Below are 27526 nucleotides of genomic sequence, written 5' to 3'. Positions count from 1 at the left end.
TGACTATTATTGCACTGAGCAGGAAGAATCTAGCTTATCCTTAGTAATTAAAAAAATGCCTTTCTGGTCTATGGTATAGTTTAGGGTTGAAAACCAACAATATAATTTATCTCCTTCCAAATCGATGACAATAATGGCAAAAGCCGTGTTTGTAAAGGGCACTATGCCATTTGTACACTTAGGTGGGATTTTTAAAAGGGCTTAGCATTGGCCTAACTGTTCCCTTGGAAGTCAATGGTAAAATTCCCATTGACTTCAGTTGGAAGCAAAGTTAGGCCAGCACTGAGTTGTTTTGAAAATCCCTCTCCAAACTAGACCCAAAGCCCACTGAGGTTAACAGGAGACTTTCCATTGGCTCCAATAAGATTTGGATCAGCCCCTACATCTGTTAAACCTTTGTGCCAAAAAATGATGCATACAGGCAGTCCTTGACTTTACGATGTTCGAGTTATGACGAATGGCACTTACGACATTTATAAATTGTGATTGTGTTTTCACTTTAGAACGTCAGTTTCAATTTTATGACATGCAAGCCGACATTATTCCTTTGGGAAATTCAAGTTACAATGTTTTTGACTTAAAATACCATTTTCAGGAACCAACTGTGTCACAAATCCAAGGACTGCTTGTTTTCATCTGGAGTATTAGCCAGCTTTCTGAAAGGTTTCCTAATACATAGTGAGGGAGAGTAATATGTCTTGATGGTTTCATACAGTTGGTTCCAGTCCTCATACTTTACCAGTTTCTCCTGGGGAATTAATGCACATTTGCAACATGTACATGGCCTCCTGTGGAGCCTGAAGATTAAACCTTCTGTTAAGATAATGACTGTTATCTAAAATGTTAATTTCCAAATGCATCCTTGGTATTTTCCATTTTTTTGTAGTAGCTCTGTACTCGAATGTGTACTAAGTGGCTTATGGCGCCATGGAGAATTCTCAGTTTCCATTACAGTATTCATTCATATGAAGGCTTCCAATTATTCAACTAGCCCCTTATGACCTTACCATACTTTTCACTGTTTTTCCTTTGTCTTCCTAAATCCCAAATCTAGGGCTAATTGTTCCCTCACTGATCTCTCTCTTTCTCTCTCTCTCTTTCTCTTCTCATCTTGCTTCCATTACTGGAATGTAGAGTAAAGATGCTGGTATCAGGACTTTGGTTATGTTGGATGAGCAAGGAGGTAAGTTCAAATTGCTTCAGTCAAAAAATAAAAACACTCTTGAAGTGTATTAATTATGGGCAATTATAAATAATCACTAGTGCTCTTAAAACACACTTGTGTGTATTTATGTATGAGATTATATCTGTCATAGTGTCACTGTTCTAACCTCTTTGTGTAATAGAGTGACCTACGATAAGCATATGGGGGGCTATTTTGCCTTTGATCTGTGTGTATATGGCACCCATTCAGGTAAAGGGACCTGTTCCAACACCCATAGAAGTCAATGAAAATCTTTCAGGGGACTTTGGATCATGCCGTAGCAACGCACAAATGTGAGAGAATGTGTCCCTGAATACTTTGTTTCAAATACAGTATAATTTACACAGGCGCTGTATGATTTTTCCCTTTTTAGCTGTGATTCAAGAGCAGGCAGCAATCCCAAACCACAGAGAAAAATCAAACAAGCACATCAGATGAAGTCAATGAGAGTTCTTCATGAAAAGTGATGGCAAAATATAGCTCATTAGGATGTACAGAACAGAAGTTTATAGGATTAGGAGGGAGCTCAATGTATGGATCTGATATGGGCAAAACCAGAGTTGGATGTGTTTAATGACATTCTTTGCCCATTGTATTCTTGATGACCAGTAAATGGAATGTTTTCAATAAAATTAAGAAGCATCCATTTTGCTGCAGTCCCACAGCAGCAACAAAATGGTATGTCCAAAAAAAATTCCCCGATGTACGGTTAATTCCTGCTGCCCTATCTCATACCAGCCTCCAATGTGAGGCTTCGGTACATCTTTGAATAGAACAGAACATGAAACATTAGTGGAGAATGTTTTCTAGACACTTAACAACACTATACTACAGAAAAAAGCATCCAGAACAGTCTTGTATTACTAAGGGACTGAGTAAATAACATAACAGCCCTTTTCTTCTGTATTTTGTTTTTATGATGAATGCAACATTATAGTGGAATCTAAATAGAAAATATTTTTCCCTCCTTGCTTTTTTTTAAAGAGCAAAATTTCATATATTTGATCAGTGAGTCACCATGAAATTACTGTCTTATTAAGTCTAAAAAGGGAATTTTCAGATCTGAGTCCCAGTGTGTACAGAGCCACCTCTGTATAATATTTGCAGCTCCTGGTAATAAGGCAGTTGTTTCACTGTGGAATTCTGATGCCTGGGTAAGCTGCTCTGTATCACAAATGAATGAAAGGAGGGGCTTCTTGACTGAGGTGTTGCCAGTATTTCTCTTTAAAGGGAAAAGTGGGAATGTGCTTATAATATTATGCCAAAGAGCACAAGGAAGGTTTGGGACCAGATCCTATTGGAGCTGGGCCAATTTACACCAATGTTGTAGTTGTTGTCTTGTGTCTCACTTTGCTAAAAGTCTTATAAAGGCTTTAAGCCCATAATATAAACATCGTTTATGATCCTCAGTTAATAACAGACTACTTCTGATCATGCCTCCCTTGGGCATCCAAAACTCTCAATTGAAGTCAAAGGGGCTACAGGTGTGACTGCAGCAGGCAGGAGTTGGCACTGCAAGTAGAAGTCTAGAGGCCGATACCACATTCCTTGGGCGCTGAAATCTCCCACTGACACTATCTGATAAGTAAAACAAGCAGGATTTGCCCCGTAACCATTATGTATACCTGCTTGAGTTCAGGCCTCTCATGTTTGCCCTGCGATCGTTAAGTGGAGCAGTGTGAAATATCTGAAACCAAAGTGAAAGCTCATGTTTTGTGTTTCATTCCAAACTCCAAACTAACTGTACTGGAAAGTGTGCTAAGGTTCATGGCCTTTTAGAATGAACCTGCGCCTCGTTTTCTAGCTTTTTGCATCGAAACCAGACAAAACTCATTGGAGTTTCATCTGCTTTGGGGTTTCACTAAGTTCTACTTTAGACACCAGTAAAATCCAGAATAATAAAGTACAGAAACATATCTTAGGAAAAACACATTTTAAAATAAGGGATATGTTCTCCTCTCCCACCACGCACAGAGCTCCTACCAACATTTGTAATGGGAGTCTCAGGAATGGATCAAAGAGAGAATACTTCCTAAGCCTGTTTTCTTTTAGTACAGAATTCACCCCTCTTTACTGGGCAGCACAAAATCTATGCACCATTTAAGTCCAACTTCAGCCCAATTTTGAGGGTTGAGTGGAATTTAAGTGGTTCATAAGCCATATGTAGACTTTCTGCACAGGAGTGAGTCTCATCCTTAAGGCATTAGATAAATCATTTTTTCACATACGATTTTTATTGGAATCAAGTTTGCACAGCTCAAACTTTTCATGAATAATACCAGCCAAGAGACTCTGAGATCTCAGAAATCAAAGCTTAGCTGTGTCAAAACAGATAGTGTCTGCATATATAACATGTCTCCTTTATGATGCATAGAAATGAACTGCACTTTTCAAATAAATCAATGAGCACAAATATTGTGAGTGAAAACCTGTAAATAGCCAAATGAGTCAATCCGTGCAATTCTCATTCCAGTCAGCTGAGACCTTACTGCAGTGCTAAAACATCCACGTACGAGCTAGGAAATTGACAGATGCTGTTTCTCCATGATTGGATCTTAAATGTTCAAGTGCAGCTAATTAAAGTTGTGCCCACGCACAAGAACCCAGACTAGAATCAGACTGGGAATTTCAAAATAGTTTAAGGGAATCAGGAGCCTACCTCGCATTACATTTCAATAGGATTCTGGTGTCTAACAACGTTCAGCTCCCTTGAAAACCCCAACCTATATCCACAAAGCCTGAGCCGAAAAGGTCAGTGGGATTTTTCCACTGACTCGGCTAACTGCTAAAATAGCACATTATCATCTAAGTGCTATTTTCCATTCACCATATTTTTGTCTCTTGAATATTCTTTGTTTTCAGACCTCTGCCATTTAGGTCTGCTCCTGAAAAGCCTTATACATACAAGCAGTCCTGAGTCATGTGTGTAGTCCCATTGACTGGTCACTTGAGCAAGGATTACATAGATAAGGGTTGCAGGATTGGGCCATTTGACACTTTATAATCCAGGAATCTCAGTACTAAATTCCCGTTGAACATACATGGCCATTATATGATCAAGTACGCAGCCAGTCAATACAACCGGAAAGACTCAGATAACATAAAAGCTTCCTTAAAATGGTTATGGTCATGTTTTAAGTGCTTCAGTAAATTACTCTGGTAATTATAGATTACAGCTTTCTCAAGTAAAAGAGATTGATCATGTTGCAAACCAAATATAGTAATCATGGCACTATGTTAAATGCATTTTAATTATGTTTGTGTCATTTGTAGCAGCGTGTCGTTCTAATAATAATGGCTGCAACTTTTTTTTTTTGGAATTGTGATATACTTCTTATGTGTAATTGGGCAAAATATACCTCTGATGGCTTTTAAAACCCTACAGTTACTCCAGTGTGTGTAGCTCACGGATGTCTCATCAGATTATCAGATGAATGAAAGCAGTTGTTAACACAGCTGCGTAATCTTTTTTCAGCTGACCTGATGGCACAAGTTACTTAAGATTATTAGGTGCCATCTAGACAAAGAACATTACATTGATCTTTCCAATGGGTGGCTAACAGAATAGCTAATCTTTCCAACCACTCAATACCCCTTTGGATTTTTCTGTTTGTAGGTTTTCTAGACAACGTATTTGCTTTGATGTTGTAGACATCTTACTAGAGACATTCTTCTGGGACAGCTTCAGTTTCAATAGCACAGAGCAGAACTCACTTTCTGGCATCAGTAAGCAAATGTCTTTGAGATCATCACTGCAGAGGAAAGAGGCCAATGCATCTTTTTAATAGTAGGTATTTAGATGGTTTTCTGGGTAAAAAGCAGTTTGGCTAGCTCCTCTTGGCTGAAAGAGTTCAGTCTAGTCTGCAGACCAGTAGGCTGCATTGTATCCCTGCAGCCAGCTGCTGCAAGGTGGGCCATCGCCCTGCCCTTTGTTTTAATAGGTCCCCAGGGAATGTGACTGCCATGAGAACTAGGGGCCTGGTCCAGTGCCCACTGAAGTCAGCGAAATCTTTCCAATGATCTGAATGGCCTTTAGATCAGGCCGTAATAGATGCAGAAAGATACTTGGTACCCAAAACTCCCGAGGGGCCAGATATTCCCTCCAAAGCCATTGGGATTAGCCTCAGTAAGGAATATGTAGAAACTGCTCCTCTCCAGGGGAAATCCACTGAAAGATGCGTAAAGGGAGAGGAGGTTCTCCTTCTGGAGATTTCATTCCAGTCATTCCCCCCCTCTATGGAATATGCTGCAAGCCCCATCCATGGGCTCCGAGGATCCTTAAAGTTCCCTCACCCATCCACCCAGCTGCCACATGGTTTAAATGCAGCTCTGGGTCTCCATCAGCCCACCAGTGACTCCAGTGGAGCTGCTTGATAGAGCTCCCACCACCAGCAATTGTTTCTTCCACCCCTTAAAAGGGCATGGTAGTGTCAGAGGAGAGGGGTGGGATATAACATGGCCTGAGATTACATCATCTTCTTCCCTGAGCTCTGAAGGGTTCCTGGGGAATGATGCACATTTTGCTCCTTCCCCCACTCTCCCACCCTGCCCACTCTGCCCTCACAGGTCCTTGTGCATTCTGCAGGGCATGGGGGGACAGCGGACACTGCAGTAAAGGTGAATGGACCTCCTTTTTCTTATGCTGAGATCTCTGCATGTAGGGTTCCCTCTGCGCATAGGCCTAGGTGGTATGAGGACCTCAGAGTTTGACCCACTGACTTCAGTGAAGATTGCAGCTTCTCCTTCCCGGGGTCAAGCCACCAGATACTACATTGTTTTGCTCATGTTTTGCTCATGCGGAAGAAATGCACTCTTGTGTTCTCCATTTAGGGTGTGTGACAAGATGGCCGATGTAGTATGGCAGGTCCTGCGCTTTTCTTGGTGGAGGGGCTAAGATGCCACCCCTTGCCCTTGCTCTTGGGGCACCAAGGGCTGCACTAGTGGCCCAGGAAGGTAGTAAAGGAGGGAAGTGGGGGAGGGGTCTGGGTCTCCCTTACTGCGGTTTTCTGATCTTCCAAGTCTTACAGCACACCTCCAAGCTCCAGTCCTCCTCTCCTGACTTCCTGAAGTAGGGGGTTTTATTAGGTTGCTAACAGGGTCTTAACTGACTACAGGTGCTCCAATTAACCTGTAGCAATCCTCCCTAGTTTACAGGAAACCACGTCTTAATTAGCCGCGGGCTTATATACTTCCCTTCCACCACTCTCTCACTGCTCCCTGGCCTTCCTGTATCACAGGTGTTAGTTACATGCCTTAAGGTGCTTCTTGAGATTTTGCTTTACAAACCAAACTTCATCTGAAAGTACCAAATTACGTCTGCAATCAATGGGCATTAGGCACCTGAATACCACTGAGGAGATGGGCTGAAGTGACTAAGCAGCCTAAGACCTATTTTCAGAAGTGACTTAGGGCCAGGCATTTAGGCAGACAGGCAGCTAGTAAGATTTTCCAAAGCAGCTAAGTACCTAAATCCCCTGGGTCACGACTCATGAGTAAGCTGTCACGGTGCTTTTGAAAATCCCTCTAGGCACTGTTTGAATCTATAGACACCCAAAATACCTTTTAAAAACCTGGCCCTAAGTCAAGTGAAAATGGGACTTAGGCTATTAAGTCACTTAAGTGCTTTTGAAAATGTTCTCCATACAGCCCAAGCCAGATCACCCAACCCACAAATGGAAGTTTCCTTATTTGTCAAATCATTCAAATATTGTATGTAAATCTTAAACTCCAAATGTGTGGTGCGATAATGGATTGTTTATGCAATGACAATGGCTGTCATTCATTAACTATTTCTCCAACAGATGCTAACTTTAAAAATATGTTACAATGCAGCTGTAGTTATAGGACAATTGTTCAAAAGTAGTTTGATATCACTCCTCGCAATTTAAGCTGACAGTGGGCGATGGGGCTATGAAGCGAAACCTGGCTCTCACCCATCAGCCTAATGGAATGACAACATTCCCAGAGCTGTAGTTCTCACCTTCCAAGTGGAGAGAGTGCCCTTTCTCACCCAGGAGCACCATACTTGGATAGCATCCTCAGACAGGGCTATATCAACCTTACCATTCTTGACAAATGGTGCGGTGATTCACTTGATGGTATGCTGCAGAAGGAGATAACAGGCTTGGTTCTGCTTCTGCTGAAGCCAGGGAAAGTTTTCCCATTGACTTCAGTGAAAGCAGGATGTACCATTCAGGAGGAAGGCTTGGGTTTCACGGAAACACAAAGGTTTCACCCAAGACAAGACAGTTGAATGCTTACATCTCTCATTTGTCAGCCACTAGGAATGCAGTGCCCCAGTAAAACAAGCCAAACCTTCTCTGCCACTGCAACCACAAACGCACAGCCAGAAGAGCCCTTGTACCAAGCAAACAGGGTTAATCAACCCAATTGCATAATGCAAACATCGGACACAAGCACTGGCCTCTGTGGAAAAGCTCTCTTCCTACTCCACAGATAACATCACCCAGATGAGCTCCATGAAGCAAAAAAATCTACATCAGAGCAGATGGCTTTGGCTGCTCTACCATGCCTGACTGTGTTTGGCCCTATCAGACATGGTGAGAATACGTAAGTTACCACCACCTGGAAAACAGACCCTTGCCCTCTCCTGCATGATGAAAGCTAGCAAAGAACAAATCTGCCCAGCAGCAAGCAGGACTCATCAACCCTTTAGAGAAGAGAACCCGTCAACCCCATTGAAAAATGCCATGGGCTGACCAGACCTCAAAAACCCAATCCTTGATGCAGACCATGTCTCCTTTCCCATTTCTAGGGGAAATTGCTGAGAAAGCAGTGACAACCAAGCTCCAATAACCTATGACATCTGCCACTGCCTTGGCTACGTCACAACTGGGCTTCAGACCAGGTCACAGCATGGAGACAGCCCTAGCAGCATTACTGGATGACCTCCACATGGCAACGAACAGAGGTCATATTTCAGTGCTCCTACTACTTGCCCTCCTTGCAGTTTTTGACACAGCTGAGCAAAAGGAACTGCTGGCCCACTTTCAGGGTGGAGCTGGAGAAGGTGTTGGCATAAATACAAAGGCTCCAATTAGTCCTCTCCAAGAGGACAGAACAGTGACAACTCCACCTGAGGAGTCCAACAGGGATCGACCTTGTCCCTATCCCCTTCAGTACCTACATGCGACTACTTGGAGTGAGAGTGAGATGCCAGAATTCTGCCACCAACAGCCTTCCAGTCACACCCAGCTGTAGCTCATTTTCCACAGATGGCGCCAGCGCTGTCACAGAGATGTCAACAGTTGGAAGAAGAACAACTGGCTTAAATTACCCCTTGGCAAGACACAATGATGCTGGCCAGGAGCGGGGAAGTGCTTTGAAGAACTAGCCAGGACACTGGCTTCCCTCCCATCTGTACCACATTGGTCACTGTGGGACAAAACTTTGAGGATCCTGTGGATTCATCCATGACACACACTGACCAGACAGTGGCAGTGTCAAGAGCTGCCTTCTCTTTCCACTTATTAGGAGATTGCACCCTTGTCTCTCTCCGATAAGGCTCTGGCCATGGTGATCTATGTGGCCATCATCTCCAGACCGGAATGCTGGAATTCATATCATTTGTAGTCATTTGAGATGGAGAGTCTGTTACACTAAATCACTTGGGAGCAGACCCTTTGCTAGTTCAAATTGTCATAGCCTCTGTCCCAGCTGATTTAGTACAATAGAGAGAATGGTAGATTAGGGGAAACAGTTAAATATATCTGACATTCATCTTTTGTTAGCCATCAAATTCTGTATCAATAAAAAAAAACAGTTTGGGCCAGATTCTGAGCTCTGTTATACCAACGTAACCCACAATAACCCCACTTCACTTTTATTCCACTGTAATGGAATAAAAATTCTGTTTATCCGTCTTGCCTGGTGGCCCAACCTTCAGCTTGTGTAAACTGGCATTGCTCCATTGAAGCCTCGGGAGTTAGGCTGATTTAATTTAGCTAAGAATCTGGCCTGTTGGGTTTAAATTAAACAAGCAGTTTTAGAAGGAGCAGTCAGACATCGAGACTGCTGGGCTACTAGTGCAATACAGGCTTTTTGAACTGATGAGGTTTCCCTAAATGGAAGATAGATTGTCTGTGTGGCCCTTGGTTCCTCGGGAATAGCATAAGCTCTGATGAAGGCTGCCATCAAGTGAAATCACAAACAGCAGCACACTCCCAAATACTGAACTATAATAAATTAAAGCAGAGCTGAGGTGAGAAGTATCATTTAAAGATAAGCCCTTGAGCCATATAAAATACACCCTTCTATTAAGCCTTGCCTAACCGGACATTATGGGGAATCTCTTGGGAGTAAACATTCAAAGGCCCCCTGCTACTCTTGACTTCAGAGGATGTTTGCCTGCATGAGGAATGCAGGATCATTCTCAAGGTTCATCATTCATATTTGATCTGTGATTGACCCTTGCTGCCTTACCCCAATGCTTTCTATTGGTCAAATTATGTTAAGAACATATATGCAGTTATCCTCTGAAAAGTAACTGTAAAAATGGCACCACAAGGTTCTGTATGGATTGCCTCTCTCAACAATTGCCGTGACAACATTTTCAAGTAAAAAGATGGTTCTTCTAACTGAGAGCCCCGTCTGGCATCAGCAAGTCCAGTTGTTTCATCACCACCAGTAATAAGTAACCCATAACTGGGACTTAGCTAGCAATTCTTGACATGATGCATAAGTCTGAATAGAATCCAGCTCACACTCCCACAGCTGCAAGGGCTGTTCAGAGCTAAAGAGCATTAGCCAAATAGTCAGCAGCAGGTAGGACTTTGAGCAGGTGAGCAGAAATGCCATTTTTACATCACGTGGGCACTTTTCCGAGGAAAGTGCCACTTTAAGACAGAACTGATGATCAAGTAAGATAGTTAAGTTCAGTATGTGAGGAATCTAATGATAATTGTCAGAACAAAGCTTCTGTTAAGCCTCAACATCAAAATTATATTGTTTCTCAAAGCAAAACACCCATTTTATTTTTGGTTCTTCATTCAACAGTTTTATTTGACAAAGGGGGTGAAATACGTTGCTCAGGTTTTCATATCAGTGTTTAATTCTTGAACCCCGTGAAGTGTATTCCTTCTAAAGAACACTGTCAGGTAATTTAGGCCCCAAAATCTAGGGTTTAATTTAGATTCAGACAGTTCCCCGCAGGGCTGGCTCCAGCTTTTTTGCCGCCTCAAACAGTGAAGGAAAAAAAAAAAAAGGTAAAGCCGCGATCGGAAGCAGCTCTACCGCGTCGCTTCATTCTTCGGCGGCAATTCAGCAGCTGGTCCTTCCCTCTGAAGGGGGCTGAGGGACCTGCCGCCGAATTGCTGCCGAAGACCTGGACGTGCTGCCCCTTTCCATTGGCCGCCCCAAGCACCTGCTTCCTGCACTGGTGCCTGGAGCCGGCCCTGGTTCCCCGCACCACTGGGAACCCAAACACACGAACATCCTGATATGGGATGAGACCAAGAAAAGTGAAACCAACATACGGCCTGTTGACACACCTACTTTCACTTTCAAATTGAAAAGAAAATAGTGTAAATACTGAATGGTAAATTCAATGTTTAGAATTCTTTCATCTTAAATAATTGGGGCTGAGATTATGGGTAAAATGCCCAACTCCTGTTAAAATTAATTAAAATATATTACATTAATTGTAATGGGATATGGGCATCTAAATACCCTAGGAGTCTTTGAAACCCTTAATCTCAAAATGTTATCAGAAGCCCAAGGAAGAAATGAGGTCTGCTCCTCTACCTACTGAAGCCAATAGAAGATTTCCACTCACTTCAGTAGAGGCATGACGGGGCTCTCATTTCTAAAATATATTATTTTTATGTTGACATGGTCCATTTAACTTCAGGCATCGCATTGCACTTCTATTGCATTTTTGTGTTCTCTAGTCCTTTTTTCCCCTCAGATCTACCCAGGACCGGCACTAGGGTTTCTCGCGCCCTAGGCACACAGCCATTTTGCCGCCCCCCGCGCTGATCCCACAGCTCCGGTGGAGCTGCCGCAGTCATTGCTGCAGAGGGTCCGTTGGTGCCTGGTTCCGGTGGAGCTGCCACAGTCATGCCTGCAGGAGGTCCACCGGAGCCGCGCGAGCAGCCAACCATCCGCAGGCACGACTGCGGCAGCTCCACCGGAGCCGCCTGCCACTCTCCCCCCCCCGTCAAAATGCCGCCCCCAAAAAGTCCTGGCGCCCTAGGCGATTGCCTAGGCTGCCTAAACAGTAGCGCCGCCCTGGATCTACCACTCGGAAATGTCTGGATGTATTTTCTCGATCCAATGCAGGAAATGTGAATTCAACCTTTTTAACCATTGTTAATCATTCCTTATTTGTATATAGCCAGGATTGCTTCAATTGACTAAAAGTTCTGATGGATTAAAAAAGCAATTTTTGTCCAATACATGATACTTCTTTCCCTTTAAAAGCAAACTAAAGCCCAGAATCTCAGCTGGTGCAAAATGCTATCGCTCCGTTGAAGTCAAAGTTAAGATCCAGTATCTCAATGGAATTATGACTATTTGCAGCACCTAAGGATCTGGGCCTAGGATTTTACATTACTGCATATTGCTGATTTGGACCTTTTCTTTTCAGCTTTAGTTCAGTTAAGAAATTACTATGTGAAATTATTCTCAGCCACAGAGTCACCTAGAAAACCGTGTAGCAAATTCAGCCCTAGTGTAAACAAGAACTCCATTGATGTCAATGTCTGTATAAACCACATTATTGGGCTGGATACTTCACTGACTAGTTCTAATGCAAATCTGGAGTAACTCCGTTAAACTAAATGGAATTATAGTGGCATAACAAATTGTTGTGAACTTCATTGAGGGACCTAATACAAAGCCCACTGAAGTCAAGTGGAATCTTTCCATTATCTTCAATGAGCATCTGTCCAGGTCTCTAGATTTGCATAACTCCCTTGACGCCCGCAGCGTTACTACTGACTTACAACAGAATCCCAGAGAGAAGAATTTTCTGATTAGAGATGGACCAGAACCAAGTTTCTGGATCTCAACTCCCCCAGTCTCTGCAAAAATGCATACCCGGACTTAGGTTTTAACTTGACAGCTCATACCCATCCCTAACATCATTACTAACTGTTCCCTCACTTACTCACCCACAAATCAAACCAGTTGCATTGTCAGTCGTCTAATTCAAAGGCATTTGTAAGTGTAAGTAATTAAGGTATTGTCCATTGAATGAGACTCTCTCTTTTATTAATGGCCATAAATGCAAGATGATAACCCTATCTCTTTCTTTCTCTTGGATGTCATTGGTGTCTTAGTAAGTGGATGTACTGTATTATGTTTCTGGACTTTCAGGATTATGATCGTGTTTTCTTTCTACATCATTACATCTTGTTTAATATATTTCAAACATCTCTTTCTCTTTTTTTTTTTTTGCTTTGTTTTGCTTTATTCTACTCATGATAGTAAAAGACATCATACTTCAGCATCTAGCTTGGCATACATCCCAGCAGCAATGCATCAGCCCAGATTAATGCATTGTAATATTGCTATTAATTCAGTTTCCCATGGTCATTTTTCATGTTCTGTTGAAGACAAACAAACAAGCAACAAAAATACAATTCATTCCATGCTGTCATCCCTTTGTCCTGACCAGAACAACTCGATCGTGTTGAAGAAGGCATGAACCATATCAACCAAGACATGAAGGAGGCTGAGAAAAATTTAAAAGATTTAGGGAAATGCTGTGGCCTTTTCATATGTCCTTGTAACAAGTAGGTACTGGGTACCGGCTCTGCTATGTGGTGTCCAGTTTTTTGTCACAGTGAATGTCTGAAGTTTTCTGTCTTTTTTTTCTTTGTCCTTTTCCATCTGCTTCATTCTGTGGGGATAAAATACTTGTGTTTAATCAGAACAACTGGAACGCATCGAAGAGGGAATGGACCAAATCAATAAGGACATGAAAGAAGCAGAAAAGAATTTGACGGACCTAGGAAAATTCTGTGGTCTTTGTGTCTGTCCATGTAACAAGTAGGTGCTGCCTGCCTGCCTGAATCTTTTTGAGCACTCAAGGCCGATCTTGAAAGCCTTGTGACACTCATCCTTGCTAGACACATGGACAGGATGAGCATGTGGCATGCAGATAGAACGATTCTGGTTCCAATGCATTCATCTCATAGTGTAGACAATTCAGTGGGAATTACTGTAGATGCATTAAAATCAGGCATACTGCAGTGAAAGCTTTACTGTAAACACCGTTTAATGATAAAAGTTTCAACATTTTACAGAAAGTGTACTCCGTGGGACTACTACCTAGCTGACAAATATCATGGTAACATCAGGGCTGTTTTTTTTCTGGAGACCCTAAATTTTAAAACACATTGTCATGATCAAGCTTAATAAAGTTTTAAGACTCATAGCTCAAACATGCAGAAGAGGTCCTTTGGGACAAATATCTCTAACAATTATGGAAGAGAAATCACTATCTTCTCATTGCTCAGCAGCTATCTCCCTTGACATGATCTTGAAAGAGACATGTTGTTTTGCAATTTGATCTCAACCTACAGTATTTACTATCTTGTTGCAAAAAATCAAATTTTAGAACCACTAACTGATCATGCAAAATTTCTCTCCGTTGGGTAGAGCGTACACTAAGCAGAAATGTTGAAATGTGTCTAGTTGCTTGCATGCCGTCACACTCAAATGAAACTCTTATCCAAGTACAACGAAGTTTAATTCAAATGCAGCAGAAAATGTGATATGTGGTTGGGTGGGTGAGGAAGTGAGGAGATACACTGGGAAGATCAGATTTCTCAATGATAAAAGACCAAGCATGCAGTCAGGCAATTTGAAGGATATTGAGAATAGAGGATTATGGAGAATACATTTATAATTAACCAACCCAAAGGTTTCACTGAGGGTTGGGTGATTATACCATGTTACAGTCTTCTGAGGGGCTTGATTTAGTTCACAACTGGGGTCTTATCATGCTGCTATTCTTAAGCAAAACTGGTCAAATCTCCCTTAGAATTCCCTGGGAATTTTCCCTGAGTAAGAACAGCAGGATTGGCATTTTTCCCTTAGCAATCACCGAGTTTTTTTTAAAGTTAATTTCTTGAGAGGAAATGTAATCCTGGTATTTGTTTGGGAGAGGAGAACGGGACATAAATGCAGTGGTTGAACTTCAAAAGTCAATTTTCTTACTCTGATGTGCTGCACTAAGGTATAAATACCCACTCCGGTATATATGTTGCCCCAGAGCGTGTCTAACCTTGCCTGGGTTCACGAGGTGGTGTTAGGGAGAGAACTCAAGGAGACACATGTGCACTCATATGCCCTGTGAGGGGCTACCTGCCACCTGGACTCTAGCACTGGTGTGAAGTTTCGGTTCTAGCCCTGCCTCCCCTTTGCACTGGGGTGTGGAGCTGCAGGGAAGGAGCACATGGTGTTTCCTTTCACTGGGTAGATCAGTAGCCACATTTTTCCAGCTCTCCTGGAGTCATTGTACCTGAGATAGGTACAATCCCTCTGGGAGTTCCTGTTGGGGAGGGAATCCTCTGCAAACCCTATGCCACAAGTTAGCCCTTTAAGTACAGAAAATCCCATCGGCTACTGCAGTAAATCTTGACTTTTTGACTGTATCATCTGTCAGGAAAGCCATTAAAAACTCAGGGCCAGATCATCAGCTGGTGTGATTCAGCTTAGCTCCATTGGCACCCACACAGCTGTGTCAGTTTACACTGCCTAAGAATTTGGCCCTCAAATATTTACCACTTCACGGTGATGGCAGTACCATGGATTCTCCTGAGTGCATACAGAAAGGATCCTGCAGGTTTCGGGGTGGTACATATTAGTTTTTAAAGTCACTGCACTACTAATTGAGATTACTTTTTTCAAAGTATCACATGGAGCCAAACACAAGTGGCTCAATAAGCAAGTGATACGACCATTCAGTGGGGGTACTCACATTTTAAGGCTGCAGAATTGGGCTCGTATTGCTTTTAGCGGCAGTTCTCACAGACGTCAGGCCAGGAATCAACTGCTTTAGAAAGGGTGACTGTTATTAGAAGTGCCATTTGGCAGGAAGAAAAATCCATAAGGACCTAAATACCAACACTAGTACAACATGTTCCCACAATTCCTTTTCCTGGGTAGCCATAAACAAGGAGACTCTTTCACATATAATAATTCCCTGCTACATGTAAATAACGTTGAATGAACCATGTGTTCTAATTTAGGGCCCATTCCTACTTTCCTTTAGCAGCCAAAATTCTCATTGGGTGAAAGCTTGGTCCCATTGAAGTCAATGATAAAACTTCCATTGGCTGCAATAGGGCCAGGATTTCACCCATTGATTTTGGATGGGAGGTTGGCATGCAAAAAAAGTGTAGGAGGAGGCACTGGGTGGGATATAAGAACTCACTGGAGATATCTTACTCTCTGCAGGTGGCACAGGTCTAAAAGAAAATGCATAGCAATAATTCTTATGTGCAGCATTTGGGGTGATAATCACTAGCCCTGTTTAGAGACATTTCCCCAATTCATTGCCAGAAATGAAGGTGTATCATACATTTCACCTAGCAAAAAAACCCTCAGTTTCTTTTGTCTTACTAAATTCTAAGAGGTAAAAACAGCAGAATTGATGACTCTCCGGGAAATCCCCTTCAACGCTGTTTTATCGATACCCTTTTGGTACGTAACTCATCTTAGCACGAAACAAATTCCTAGCAGATCCAGGGAGTGTGGAATTATGTGATGGGAGTATCTAAAGCTTAGTTCAGGAACCTCCCCACTTCATCTTAAAGTCTGTTCACTTCCTGCACAAAAGTGCAAGCTGCAGGGCTGTTTCTCACGCACAGTCATAGGCGTGTGCAGGACGGGGAAATTGGAATTGGTCATTCTCAAGAGCTTGGCTGAAAACAGGCTCAGTTTCTGGAACAAAATAAAGTTCTTTGGTTACAGACCCAAAAAGCTCACAATCCTCTGATCACTTTAGTGTCAGAACAACCCAAAGTATGCTGCACATCTTAATATCTGCCACTGCTGGTATGCCTGGATTTTAATTTTTCTCATATGGCGACTCAGTCAAAAATGGCTCTTGGAAAGTTTGCAAAAGCTAAAGAAATGACCGGTTGGAAGGCAAATTTTTTTTAAGTCCTGAGGTTTCAGGTTCCTGAAGAAGGCCAAGATCTATTTTTGCCTGGGCGTTGTTCATTGTGAAGGCTGTTACTGCTGGTGCATTAAGAGTATGATGAACCCCTGGGGCAGTTGTGCTTAATGAGAATGTGTCACTTCTTATTCATGCCTGTAGCTGGTGCATGAAGACAGTGTAGAGGAATTTCCCTTTCTGATGCTAGTTTGCTTGTATTTCTTTTCGCCTGCACTCATCCCACTTCTGCCTATTTTACTTTTTGTCTCTGTGGACAAAGGTTTGTACATCAACTGTCGATGTATGGTTACTATTTCCAAGTACCGATATATTATTTAGAAATCGAATGAAATTACAGTCACTGACTCGAACACTAAAAACAAGTCCCTCCTCCCACAATGCTATATATTTAAAAAAAAACATTGGAAAGGTTAGGGCCTGAGATGCCCACTGTGCCACAGATTTGTTTTGAAAAAAAGGACTCTTTTGCATGAAAATGTGTTAAAATCTAGCCTAATCTATTTTTCTCTAAGCCAGTGTGTTGCTGTGATGTGATGTACACACTATATTTGGCAGTTTTGTTTTTAAGTCTGTCTGCCAGTGTGTTCTCTGTGTTTTATGTCAAAGTACACACGTATTGCTGTAATACAATTGAATGTTCTCCCCGTTATCGTTATTTTTATTTATTTATTTATTTATTTATTGTTCCAAAACCTCAGTGTGCAATGTTGCAGACTCGACAATTGCAATTCGCTCTATTGGAAACTAAATCTCGGAGCACTCTAGTTGTTGTGGCAGTGAAAAAAAAAGTTTTGTTGAGGTTTATGATATATCGGTATACGATAAATGCCCCTCTAGCTTAAAACTCATTTGCTTGATGTAGCTCTTAGCTTGCAGAAGTAAAGATTTTTGCACTTGTCTCTTTGTACTTGGTGCTTTCTTGCTCACCCTCTTTTTTGCATAGGCTTAAATCAAGTGATGCTTACAAAAAAGCCTGGGGCAATAATCAAGATGGGGTTGTAGCCAGCCAGCCAGCACGTGTTGTGGATGAGCGGGAGCAGATGGCCATCAGTGGTGGCTTTATCCGCAGGTGAGCCTTGTTATCCAGTTTTCTTTCTATTTTCCCTGGTGCTGATATATTTAGATTTCTTCCATATGGTCTGAAATCCTGTATTCTTCATTAATTCACTCTGTGGCACTGGGGAAGTTACTTAGGCCAACATTTTCTACTGAAGAGTTGGCACTCTGTGATTTTTCAGAGGTGCTGAATACCAGCCGCTCCTGTTGACATCAGTTGGACTTGTGGGTGCTCGGCTGATCTGAAAATCAGGCCCTATGTACCCACACTGAGTGGCCGTTAATCTATCTCCTTCAGTTTCCCCAGCTGTAAATGGGACGAATGATAATAATTATTTGACCAAAGAATTGCTAATACTCAGGCGCTGAGCCTGCAAAGTGTAGCACATAGGCCAACTTCTCTGCCCACATGGTCCCCATTGCCTTTAATGGGTTTCTGCATGGGCACAACACAACGGAAAAAAAACGGGGGGGGGGAGTCTAAGTAATTAATGATTGTAAAGTACTTTGAAGATGAAAAATGTCCTGTAAATGCCAGTTTATTATTACAGTTCCAAGATACCTAGTGGTTATCATTGAGCGTCAGCACTGGAGTGCACCACCAGATTTAAAACTCCTTATTTTCTATCTAAGGTTATGTCTACATCCAACCTCCCAGCCTGGGTGGACAGGGTTGGGCTAGCAGACCTCACACTAGGTCTGCAAGAATGGCTGTGTAGACAGCACTGTGAAGTGGTGGCTTGGGCTAGAGGCTGGAGCACAGGCTCTGATGTCCACACCGCTCCCTAGGCTCCAGAGCCCATGGTGCAACACCTGCACCAGCTATCTTTAGGATGGGACCATGAGCCCCACCAGCCCCAGGCTGTCAGCCTGGGGTGGAAGGCTCATGCTGCATGCTATGGAGATGTTCTCTAAAGGAATAGCGGTGCAGACTCCCACTCAACAAGGCCCTCAAGCGAGTGCATAACTTACAGCACGTGAGTGGTGCCATTGTCTTCAGTGGAACTACTCAAAGCTTAAAATTACGTACAGCCTGATGCCCCTTGCTGAACTGGGGCCAAAGTGCAGTATCTGGGATGCTGTGGTGCACTAACTGCAGTTTATTGTTGCCATGTAATGGCCACCTCTGGGTATGTGGTGCTGAAATGAAATCTACTGGTAACAGAAAAATGTGCTGACTTGACTTCCCACCTGCTAACCTTCCCTTTTAGCTAAGGGGACAGTGGTAGGTAAATATTGATTACAGTGTCTATAAAACAGATATGTAGGTGGCAATGCTATCAGTTAAGTTCATAATGACAGCTGCTCCCCAGAAAGGCCTACTAGTACGCAAAGCTTTGCTCTGTGAAGACTGAGGTAACTGGATTAATAGGTAAATATTCTTCTGTCAGCTACTAACTATTCTCTTTTTGGATGCTGTGATGAAGGGAGATGTGTGTACTGTGATGGGACAGGAGGATGTGGAACTGGTGGAATCTCCATCTTTAGAGGTTTTTAAGCCCAGATTGACAAAGCCTTGGCTGGGATGATTTAGTTAGGGTTGGTCCTGCTTTGATCAGGGGGTTGGATTAGATGACCACCTGAGGTCCCTTCCAAGCCTGATAGTCTATGATTCTATGATGTGGGGACCCAGCTGCCACTGAAGTACACTGAGACTGCCATTTGCCTTTTCACCCCTAGAAGGTGTCCCTTCCCAGTCAGGTATGTGACACAGAGGTGGACTATCACATGGGAAGCTTACGTTGCCATTGCCTGTGCAATATTTGTTCTGTGGCTAAACGGAAGACATCTGCCTTGAGGGTTATCCATCTGCCACCTTTTGTGATCCATTAAGAAACACAAGAGATGGTGAAAAGCAGTGACTTTTCAAGCAGGCCAAGCTTTTTCCAGTGTTTGAATCACTGACCAGTGACTCCCTGCATAACTGGCCAACTATTAGAGCTGATGCATAATTCAAGACTCAACAGCTGAGTTCTTTTGCAAGGTCTGCTTACCACCAGCTAGCATTTTCTCTTTAAGCTGTAAAAATCAGATGGGTTGAATGGGGGCAATGGGAAATTTATACTGACACTGATGAATCCAAGAGAAATTTGATGCACTTGTTTATTTTTTTAATTACTTAAAAAGTCATCATTTAAGCCCAAAGCTCCTCCATAGTGCTTTGATTAGGCTCAAATCTGCCAGATGAGCACTGTCATCATGAGTTAGGCATAGGTAACAGGTGGATGGGATCTCTTTGCTCAGCACCCCACAGGTAGCTCCCAAATATTCTGTTCACTCATAGGCAAAACCTCAAGTCCAAGAGTAGCAATGCTCAGAAGAACCATCACTAAAGGCAGCACTGCTGGTAGTGACAGCCCAGTACTTCTGGCAGTGGCAGGCTTAGAGTGGTTGATGATGAACGGCCCAGAGGAAGGTTGAACAGCTCCAGAGCAAAGAGAGATGTCGGGATGGGTGATAGCTGGCAGGGCTGAATAGACGAGGGCTGCTGGATAGCTGCATAGGTACCCAGACTGGTTGAGTCCATGTCCACTCAAAAGAATTGTGTACTCGCTCACAGGGTAACAAATGACGACCGAGAAGGCGAAATGGACGAAAACCTTGAACAGGTCAGCGGCATCATTGGAAATCTCCGTCACATGGCCCTGGATATGGGCAACGAGATTGACACACAGAACCGCCAAATTGACAGGATCATGGAGAAGGTGAGGGCTGACTTGCCTCTTGGAGTAATAACTTTTCCATACTAATCCTAACAAGTCACGTTGCCCAGTAGTGCCAGACAGAATGCCCCTGCCACACACACGCCTTTCAGCAAGCCTTCACCTGCAGCATCCTGCCAATTCCCCACCTCCAACCCCACAGAGACCCTTCAGCAATTACTCTGCAGAGACCCATTTTTTTGGCTCTGGGAAGAGGGAGCTGGGCCCAGGAGCTGGCAGATCTCTGCCAGATTCTACACCCCTGCCCCAAAATCCTTCTGGGTGCTACTACAATACAAATAATCAATATTACATTTGAAATCACTATTAAAACCATGCCTGCTAAAAAGTCAGGGCCACCATTTCAACACCAGACCCCTACTGCAGATCTTTGGAGTTTGGGTCTCTTTTTCCATTCAAAGAGCTGACAACAACTTCCGTGCTTAACTAAGAATCCATTAGCAGCCTCACATCTGAAGATCCACATAGTTCCTGCCTTTGTATTGGCAGATCTCCCGAAGGGAACTGAAAGGAAAATAAGGGGGCAGAACCTCAGTGGCGTAAATCACTGTGGCTGTATTGACTTCAGTGGAGATTTACACTATCTGAGGATCTGGCCCAAGAAGTTAATGCTGACCTAAGCCAGAATAACTTGTGTTACTGAGCCTCCTATCTGGGGGGCCAATAGGGAGTGAAGTGGCTGCATGTGCTTTTCCACTGACTAAATCAGAGAGCCAAGTGAAAGACATATGCGCACGCAGCCATAGGTGCTGGAACTAGGGGTGCTGCTGCACCCCTTGGCTTGAAGTGGTTTCCATTAAATACAGGGTTGACAGTTTGGTTCAGTGGCTCTCAGCACCCCCACTATAAAAACTGTTCCTGCACCCTGACACTCGGGGACATGTAGCACTTTGTGACGTTCCTTGTCAGACTGCAAGCCCATGAAGCAATGAATGAAGGACCTCATGATTTGATGACAGTGACTGCACCTGTGACGGACATCAGGGTGGGTCAGGTTATGTAAAAGACATGTTTTCTTCAGACGAGCAAGCTAACCTTTATAAAGAAAGGGAACTGGGATACATTGAGAAACGCACAACCGTCCTCACGGCACCACCTGTAAAACTTCACACTTCTGGAGTGAGGAAAACTGACATGGGGCATTATGTGATTGCTAATATTCAGCTCAGTGCTGAATGAAAATTGCGTATCTGTGATAGGAGAAGGGATCACAGTGTTGCATGGCATGTGTCATATCTGTCTTGGAAATGGGAGGCATAGTACACACGTGCTTTTTTAGATGAAGTGCAGGAGCGTATGCTGTGGCATACTAGCAGCCAACAGTAGCACGACACTCACACAACCTTACCAGTAGGTGATTTAACACAGATGACATTTTGGTGTGTGGCATTTGTGCCTATGGGATGTGCGATGCACTGAATACTGGCTAGGAATATCCCGTTGCTGGGCTGAATCCAGTTCTTGCTTAGAAAACATCCTGGCTGATGTTGAAAACATAGGCTAGGCACTTTGTATAGGTAAAGCCTGGGGGCGAGATCTTTAGCTGGTATAAATGGATGTAGTTCAGGCGTTATTTCACCTGCACTGATTTAGACCAGCTGGGGATCTGGCCCTCTGTGCAAACCTCTTACACAGCTAGGTACACAACAGGCTACCATCTGGCTTCTTAAACTAACACAGATATTTAAATCCAGCCGGAGGTGCAGCACTGACTTGGCAGGATTCTTGGTTTCTCAGCTTTTGGCTGAGAACGCTGACCCATGTGCTTCTGAATAGTGGATCTGCACACCAGGCAGTGTTCACTGTGCGCCGAGCTCTGCGTAAATTCCCAGCATCCTTCCTTAAAGCTTATTGTCAATGGAGACCATTTTCCCATCCATAGCATGTTCCTTCATTCTAACCAAACACCTGCAATACAGACCAACACAGCAAAATAGGTTACCACCCAGCTCACCAGGGTAAGTGCATCACAGAAATATAGCATGTTAACCCCCTACTCTGGATCAAGAGAAAATAATGGATCCTTAAGTTGACCAAGTCCTTGGCTCATGAAAACAACCAAGGAATAGTACCAGTATCATTCCCTCTAACCCTACTTCAAGCTATGAGATTTAAGACCAGCAAAGCTGGATCAGGTCAACTTCGATGGAAAACCCAGGTGCTCCTGGAAGTGGTGATGGTAATTCAGTAGGAAGGACTCTTTCCTATGGGTCAGTAATGGACTAATGATCTGTCCTAGTGGTATGGGGCACTGTGCTGCTGAAGGGCTGTTATTCAGAGGAGATGGGAAACTGCAGCCTTGCTCACTTGGAGTCATTAAAAATCCCCTTGCTGCCACTCTCTGTAAAAGCAGAGGTTCACAGCAATGCCGGGTCTGGGTGCTTATATGGCACTGGACTTAAGCTGGATCTGTGAGCAACCTGAAACTACCTCAGAGGACAGAGCTCTTGACTGACCTATCCAACTACGGAGAGTGGTAAATAAAAGCCTTTACTGTTTCCCTCTCTTAACTCAGAGATCCAGATATAAAAACTCAGGAACGTCCTGGAGATTTGACACATTCTCCAGAGGACTTTGGGTTACAATGAGCCATAAATATGGTGTGGGGTTTTCAAAAGGGCTCTGCTTCAGCCTACCTCTGCCCTCCTTGAGATCAGTTGTAAGACTCCCACTGACTTCAATGGCTACCCATGGCCTTTACCATTTTCAAGGAGACTGTCATGCCTGCGTCTTTGATGAACTATAACCTTGCCCCAGCATTGTTCCTGTTTCTTCCTGGAAAACTGTTCATGGTCTTCTAACATTTGAAAAGAAACACCATTTGCCATGAACAAACGCAGATATCCAGAGATACCTGGGGCCAAATCCACATCCACTACAAATGCTCCAGTGATGTCAAAGGACCTGTGCAGATTTACACTTGCTGAGGGACTGGCCCACAGATAAACCAAAGTAGCACTGCATTCATTATGGTACTAAAAATATCTTTCTGCTTAGCATTTATCAAATCAATTATGGGACACAAGGCAGCAGACTCTAAAGAAAAGATTATCGGCATGTCCATTTTGCCACTTATAAAAAGAACTTGAAAGGCCCATGTCTGAAGAAGTCACTGTGCTGCTCTGTGCCTCAGTTTCCCCACCTGTAACTAGGGATAACTGTACATACCTCTCAAATTCAGTAAAACATATTTTATATGCCATAGAAAATTGGAGACTGCAGCAGATGCTAACAAACAAAGGCAAACCACAGAAATACTAATGCATTTTCCAAAAGCTAGGTACAGAGTTCTCCATTAAAATCTTCACAAGTGCCTGAGCAAGGCATTAATGTTATCGGAGTATTCATGGCATTCTCTAACCTATAGCACAGAAAGAATACTGCCATGTCATTGTCAGTTTACAAAGGCTAAAACATGGTGATGAGTCTAATATTAATGGCTCAACTTTATCAAAGGTGAAGAAAAATAAACAATGCCTAGTGCTGAGCTAACGCTTTACAGAGGTGGTAAAATAACACAACCTCACTCTTAGCCAGTGCCTTTTCATCTAGCTCGCTGGATTATCTGTATCCCCATTTTGCAGCTCTGAAAACTGAGCACAGAGAAAGGAAGTGACTTGCCCAAGGACAGCCAACTAGAGCCAGGCCTAGAACCCATTGCTCTAGCCTCTGCTCAGGAGAATCATAACAGGAGGGCTGGTTGGTTTGTTCAGGAGAGGTAAAAGTTCTCTTCCCCAGCATGTTTGTACCTGCGAATGAGCCAGAAAGAGGCTCCAGAAAGACCCATAATTTCAGACTGCAGCACCAATTTTTCCACCAGGTTTTGTTCTATACAGAAATCTTTATAAACCCAGGTCCCGCGTCTCCGGCCACACAAATGACGGACAAAACTCCCGTCAAAACCAGTCGGAGCAGGACCAGACCTTGAAATGACAGAACTGTGTCACCATAGTGCTACCTGGATAGTCATCATGAAAAGCAACATTCAGACAATACTGAGCTAATAAAATGAAATGGACACTTGCGCATTTGAAATGAATGCTAACAGAGCAGTAATGCCATTCTCACCCTTCCCAGAGGGTTGCCAGCCTCCCAGGACTGTCCTGGAGGCTCCAGGAATTAAAGATTAATCTTGAATTAAAGATTATGTCATGCAGTGAAACCCTCCAGGAATACACACAGCCCCAGCTGGCAACCCTGCATCCCATACCTATATACATTGGGCTATCAACACTGAAGAACATTTGGGACTAGATCCTCAGCTGCTGTTGACGTAGCAACATCCACTTGGATACAGCTGCACCGCTCGACTTCCGTTTCGATAATGCTCTTCTATCTCCAAAGCTCACTTTGGGCAGTTACCACAACCCACAGTCAAAGGGGGATCCAATTAAAAAAAGAGCCTTAGTGCCTTAAAAAAGGGGAATTGTCTAATTTTCAAAATTACTGGGCGACAATGATGTTATACGAAAGATGAATTTAACCCACTGTGTTCAGTAAGATCCAGTCTGATTATTTCAAATGATATTTACATTTCTCAAAAGGAATTGCCATCCTGTTTTTATGATGATATTCCAGTGAGCTCCAAGATGGTGAAACCTGTATTCCTGGACTCTTTCCTTCCACATAGAGCGCTCTACAAAGTGTTGCAGGGAGTGTGCTGAGTGTCTCTTTTAGAACCAGTGTCTGAGGAGGCTCCAGAAATCTTATCTCTTTGCTTCTTTTTGTGGACCTAATCCTGCCTGACATTCCCATTAACTTCAATGGGATTTTGAGGTGCAACCACATATGAGGAGTAAAGGATTGGGAGCATTGTAAGTCCTTGTATACATCTGACACCAGAGCATGCAGTGGAACTGATGGGCCAGATCCTTGGTCTCTCTCAATTCCCCTTTGTGCTATTATCTGCTGGTGAAAATTAGAGTAGCCTTGAGGCTGCTCTAATTTGCACCAGTGCCAGTTGATCTTGTGGGAAGGGTGAAAGGGTGGCATAATGCCTCCTATTCCCTTCCCACCACAGGTGCAGCAAGTGCTGCTCTGGCCTGAGGATTCAGTCTGATATATTTTCAAAAGAAACTTATCTCTTCTCAATGGCTTTATATGAGAGCACAATCTAGCTCTCTGTCCTGATGGGTTCTCTGCTGCTTTGGCAATGCAACAAAAACAAAAGTGTTAGGCAGCCTGGAGAAGTTTTAGATCAGCATGCAGCCAGGGCAGAGCCAGATCCATGACATCCCATATGCTTATATAATATCAAAGCTGAACGCAGCCTTGCGTCAGTAAAAACAGCACATCTGTTACAACTGTTGATGGATGAATTTCATGCTGGGTCAGATTCCTAGCATTAACTTCAATGGTGCTATGTCAGCTCACACCCACTAGGGATGTGGCCTAGCATTTGGCAGCTCTGAGAAAAACCTGAAATGTGAGATGCTTTTCCTGAATCTCTTGGGCTTGCAAATTTGGGTGGGACTTCCATGCAAACAGGTGATTTCTATTAGTTGCAGAATCACACAGTTTAAGGTCAAAAGGGGCCCAATCTTCCTGCTGGGCCCCCAAAAATACAAGAACAGCCAATTTCATGGTATTTCTGACCTTCTCCTTCCTGAGTTGGCCAGGATCAGGAAGCAGAGAGGTAGGTAGCAGAGAGGGCCCGGATGGGTGACATACTCCACTACATATTTAGCAAAGCAGATGTTCTCTCTCTGCTATGTAATCAGTTGTTTCTTTCCTTCCTTCCCCCTAGGCTGACTCCAACAAAACCAGGATTGATGACGCCAACCAACGTGCAACAAAGATGCTGGGCAGTGGTTAAATGCCATGTAGTGCATTTCCCTCCTAGCACTGTCCCGGACGGCAGTTTCTTCATGCTTTTCTCATGGTATTTACCTACTAGGTTTGCACACATGCACATATCAGCCCCCATTGTAAATGTTGTCCTGTGTAGTTTGTCAGCTTTCCAAAAATGATACTTGTAATTATTTTTTTCTCGATATCTTTCTTTCCAAAGGTTGTACATAGTGCTGATCTGATGGCTGGAGCTCACTTTGAAGTTTGGGGGGGATTGTTTGGTTGGGGTTTTTTTTGTTTGTTTGTTTAGATTCTCTCTCTTTTGGGTTGCTTTCTTTTTCTTTTATCATGTTTGCTGAATGACAACAATGTTGGAATGCTAACTGTGCTGTTAACCTTTAAATATACAGTATTGTTCTTGTAAAACTGTGACATTCCACAGAGCTACTGCCACACTCCTGTCTTTGGGCATCACTTAACCTTACTGTCTTCTGTTCTCCATTGCTGTCATCTGTTGTTATAATTTCATGATAAGACAATGTGGAATTATATAACTATAACAAGCATTGCACTAAAAAGTGATGTGATTTATGCATTTATGCATGAGAAATAACTAGACTTCTAGACTCCTACTTGAACAAGACTTTTCCCATGGCAGTAGCACATCAACAAACGACAACAAAAGCATGCTCGGTATTGGGACTGTGTTATACCAGCAAGTATGCAGTAGTGCCACTTTTTTCTTGTTGATCTATATACAGTTTTTAACCATGATCATTTTTTTTTAATTATGGAAAAAAAGATGGATTGGGCACTCACCATTTCATCATTACCAGTAAAATTGAACCTTTGGCTGAAAATATGTCAAAGGCAAAAAGAAATAGGTGTAATATATTGGGTTTGTCTGTTGCTTTTGAAGATTATCTTTTGGAGGAAACGACTACCATAGGAATTGATGCAAAGAGATGTAATTTTTTATAAGGCTCTATCTTACTAGTCACTATCCTCGTGTGGTTTGTTATCAGTACAGTTCTCTGTTGCTTACCTAGGGCTATGCACACCAAATCGCTAAGATGTTTAGTAGCTGACTTAATGAAAAATAATAATAAAAAATAACCTACATGAATGAAATCTAGATAAACTGTGAGATAAATATTATTGCCGCATGTAATATGAAATTCTTTCTGTCTCCTGTCAGTTTGTGATGTGATTGACATTTTGTAGCTAGTTTAAAAATTATTAAAAATTATAGACCTCGGAATCTGTGCTTCCATTATCCATTTGTCGGCCTGTGTGTCAGTGATCCCTTGTTATTTTCCACCCACGTGTGAAAAGGGAGATAGGGATGTGGTCCAAGGGCTCTTTGCAAATCACTGGTATGTAAGGGCTGGCAAGAAAAGATTTCCATTGGGGATGCTAATTAAAGTGACAGGGAACTATTCCGAACAAAAGCGGTTTGCACCGAGCAAACTGTGATGTGATTATAGTTTTAAATGACCTGGTTTTGGGGAGCTCGCTGAATGCTGAGATGAAACCGTCTCCCTGTTCTGGGGGAGAAAATAGAATCAATGTGCCAGATCCCCAGGTGATATAAACCGGTGT

General features: G+C 43.0%; 1 protein-coding gene across 2 annotated transcripts in view; it reads left to right on the top strand.

Annotated features, from left to right (window-relative positions):
• Positions 1–27185, top strand: part of SNAP25 (synaptosome associated protein 25) — a 97905-nt gene extending 70720 nt beyond the window's left edge. The window contains exons 4-8 of one of the 2 annotated variants that reach the window (XM_030558007.1): positions 1135–1183; positions 12843–12960; positions 17299–17424; positions 19972–20116; positions 25881–27185. In XM_030558007.1, coding sequence (XP_030413867.1) covers positions 1135–1183; positions 12843–12960; positions 17299–17424; positions 19972–20116; positions 25881–25949 — 507 coding nt within the window. In that variant the 3' untranslated portion in view covers positions 25950–27185. Of the gene's footprint in view, positions 1–1134; positions 1184–12842; positions 12961–13098; positions 13217–17298; positions 17425–19971; positions 20117–25880 lie in introns of both variants that reach the window. The other variant, XM_030558005.1, reaches the window with a different exon arrangement.
• Positions 27186–27526: the final 341 nt, after the last annotated feature.

The sequence above is a fragment of the Gopherus evgoodei genome, chromosome 3 (genome assembly GCF_007399415.2).
Source record: "Gopherus evgoodei ecotype Sinaloan lineage chromosome 3, rGopEvg1_v1.p, whole genome shotgun sequence".
Classification (NCBI taxonomy): Eukaryota; Metazoa; Chordata; order Testudines; family Testudinidae; genus Gopherus; species Gopherus evgoodei.
The sequence above is the reverse complement of the archived record's forward strand: the minus strand, read 5'-3'. Positions and strand labels throughout refer to the sequence as shown.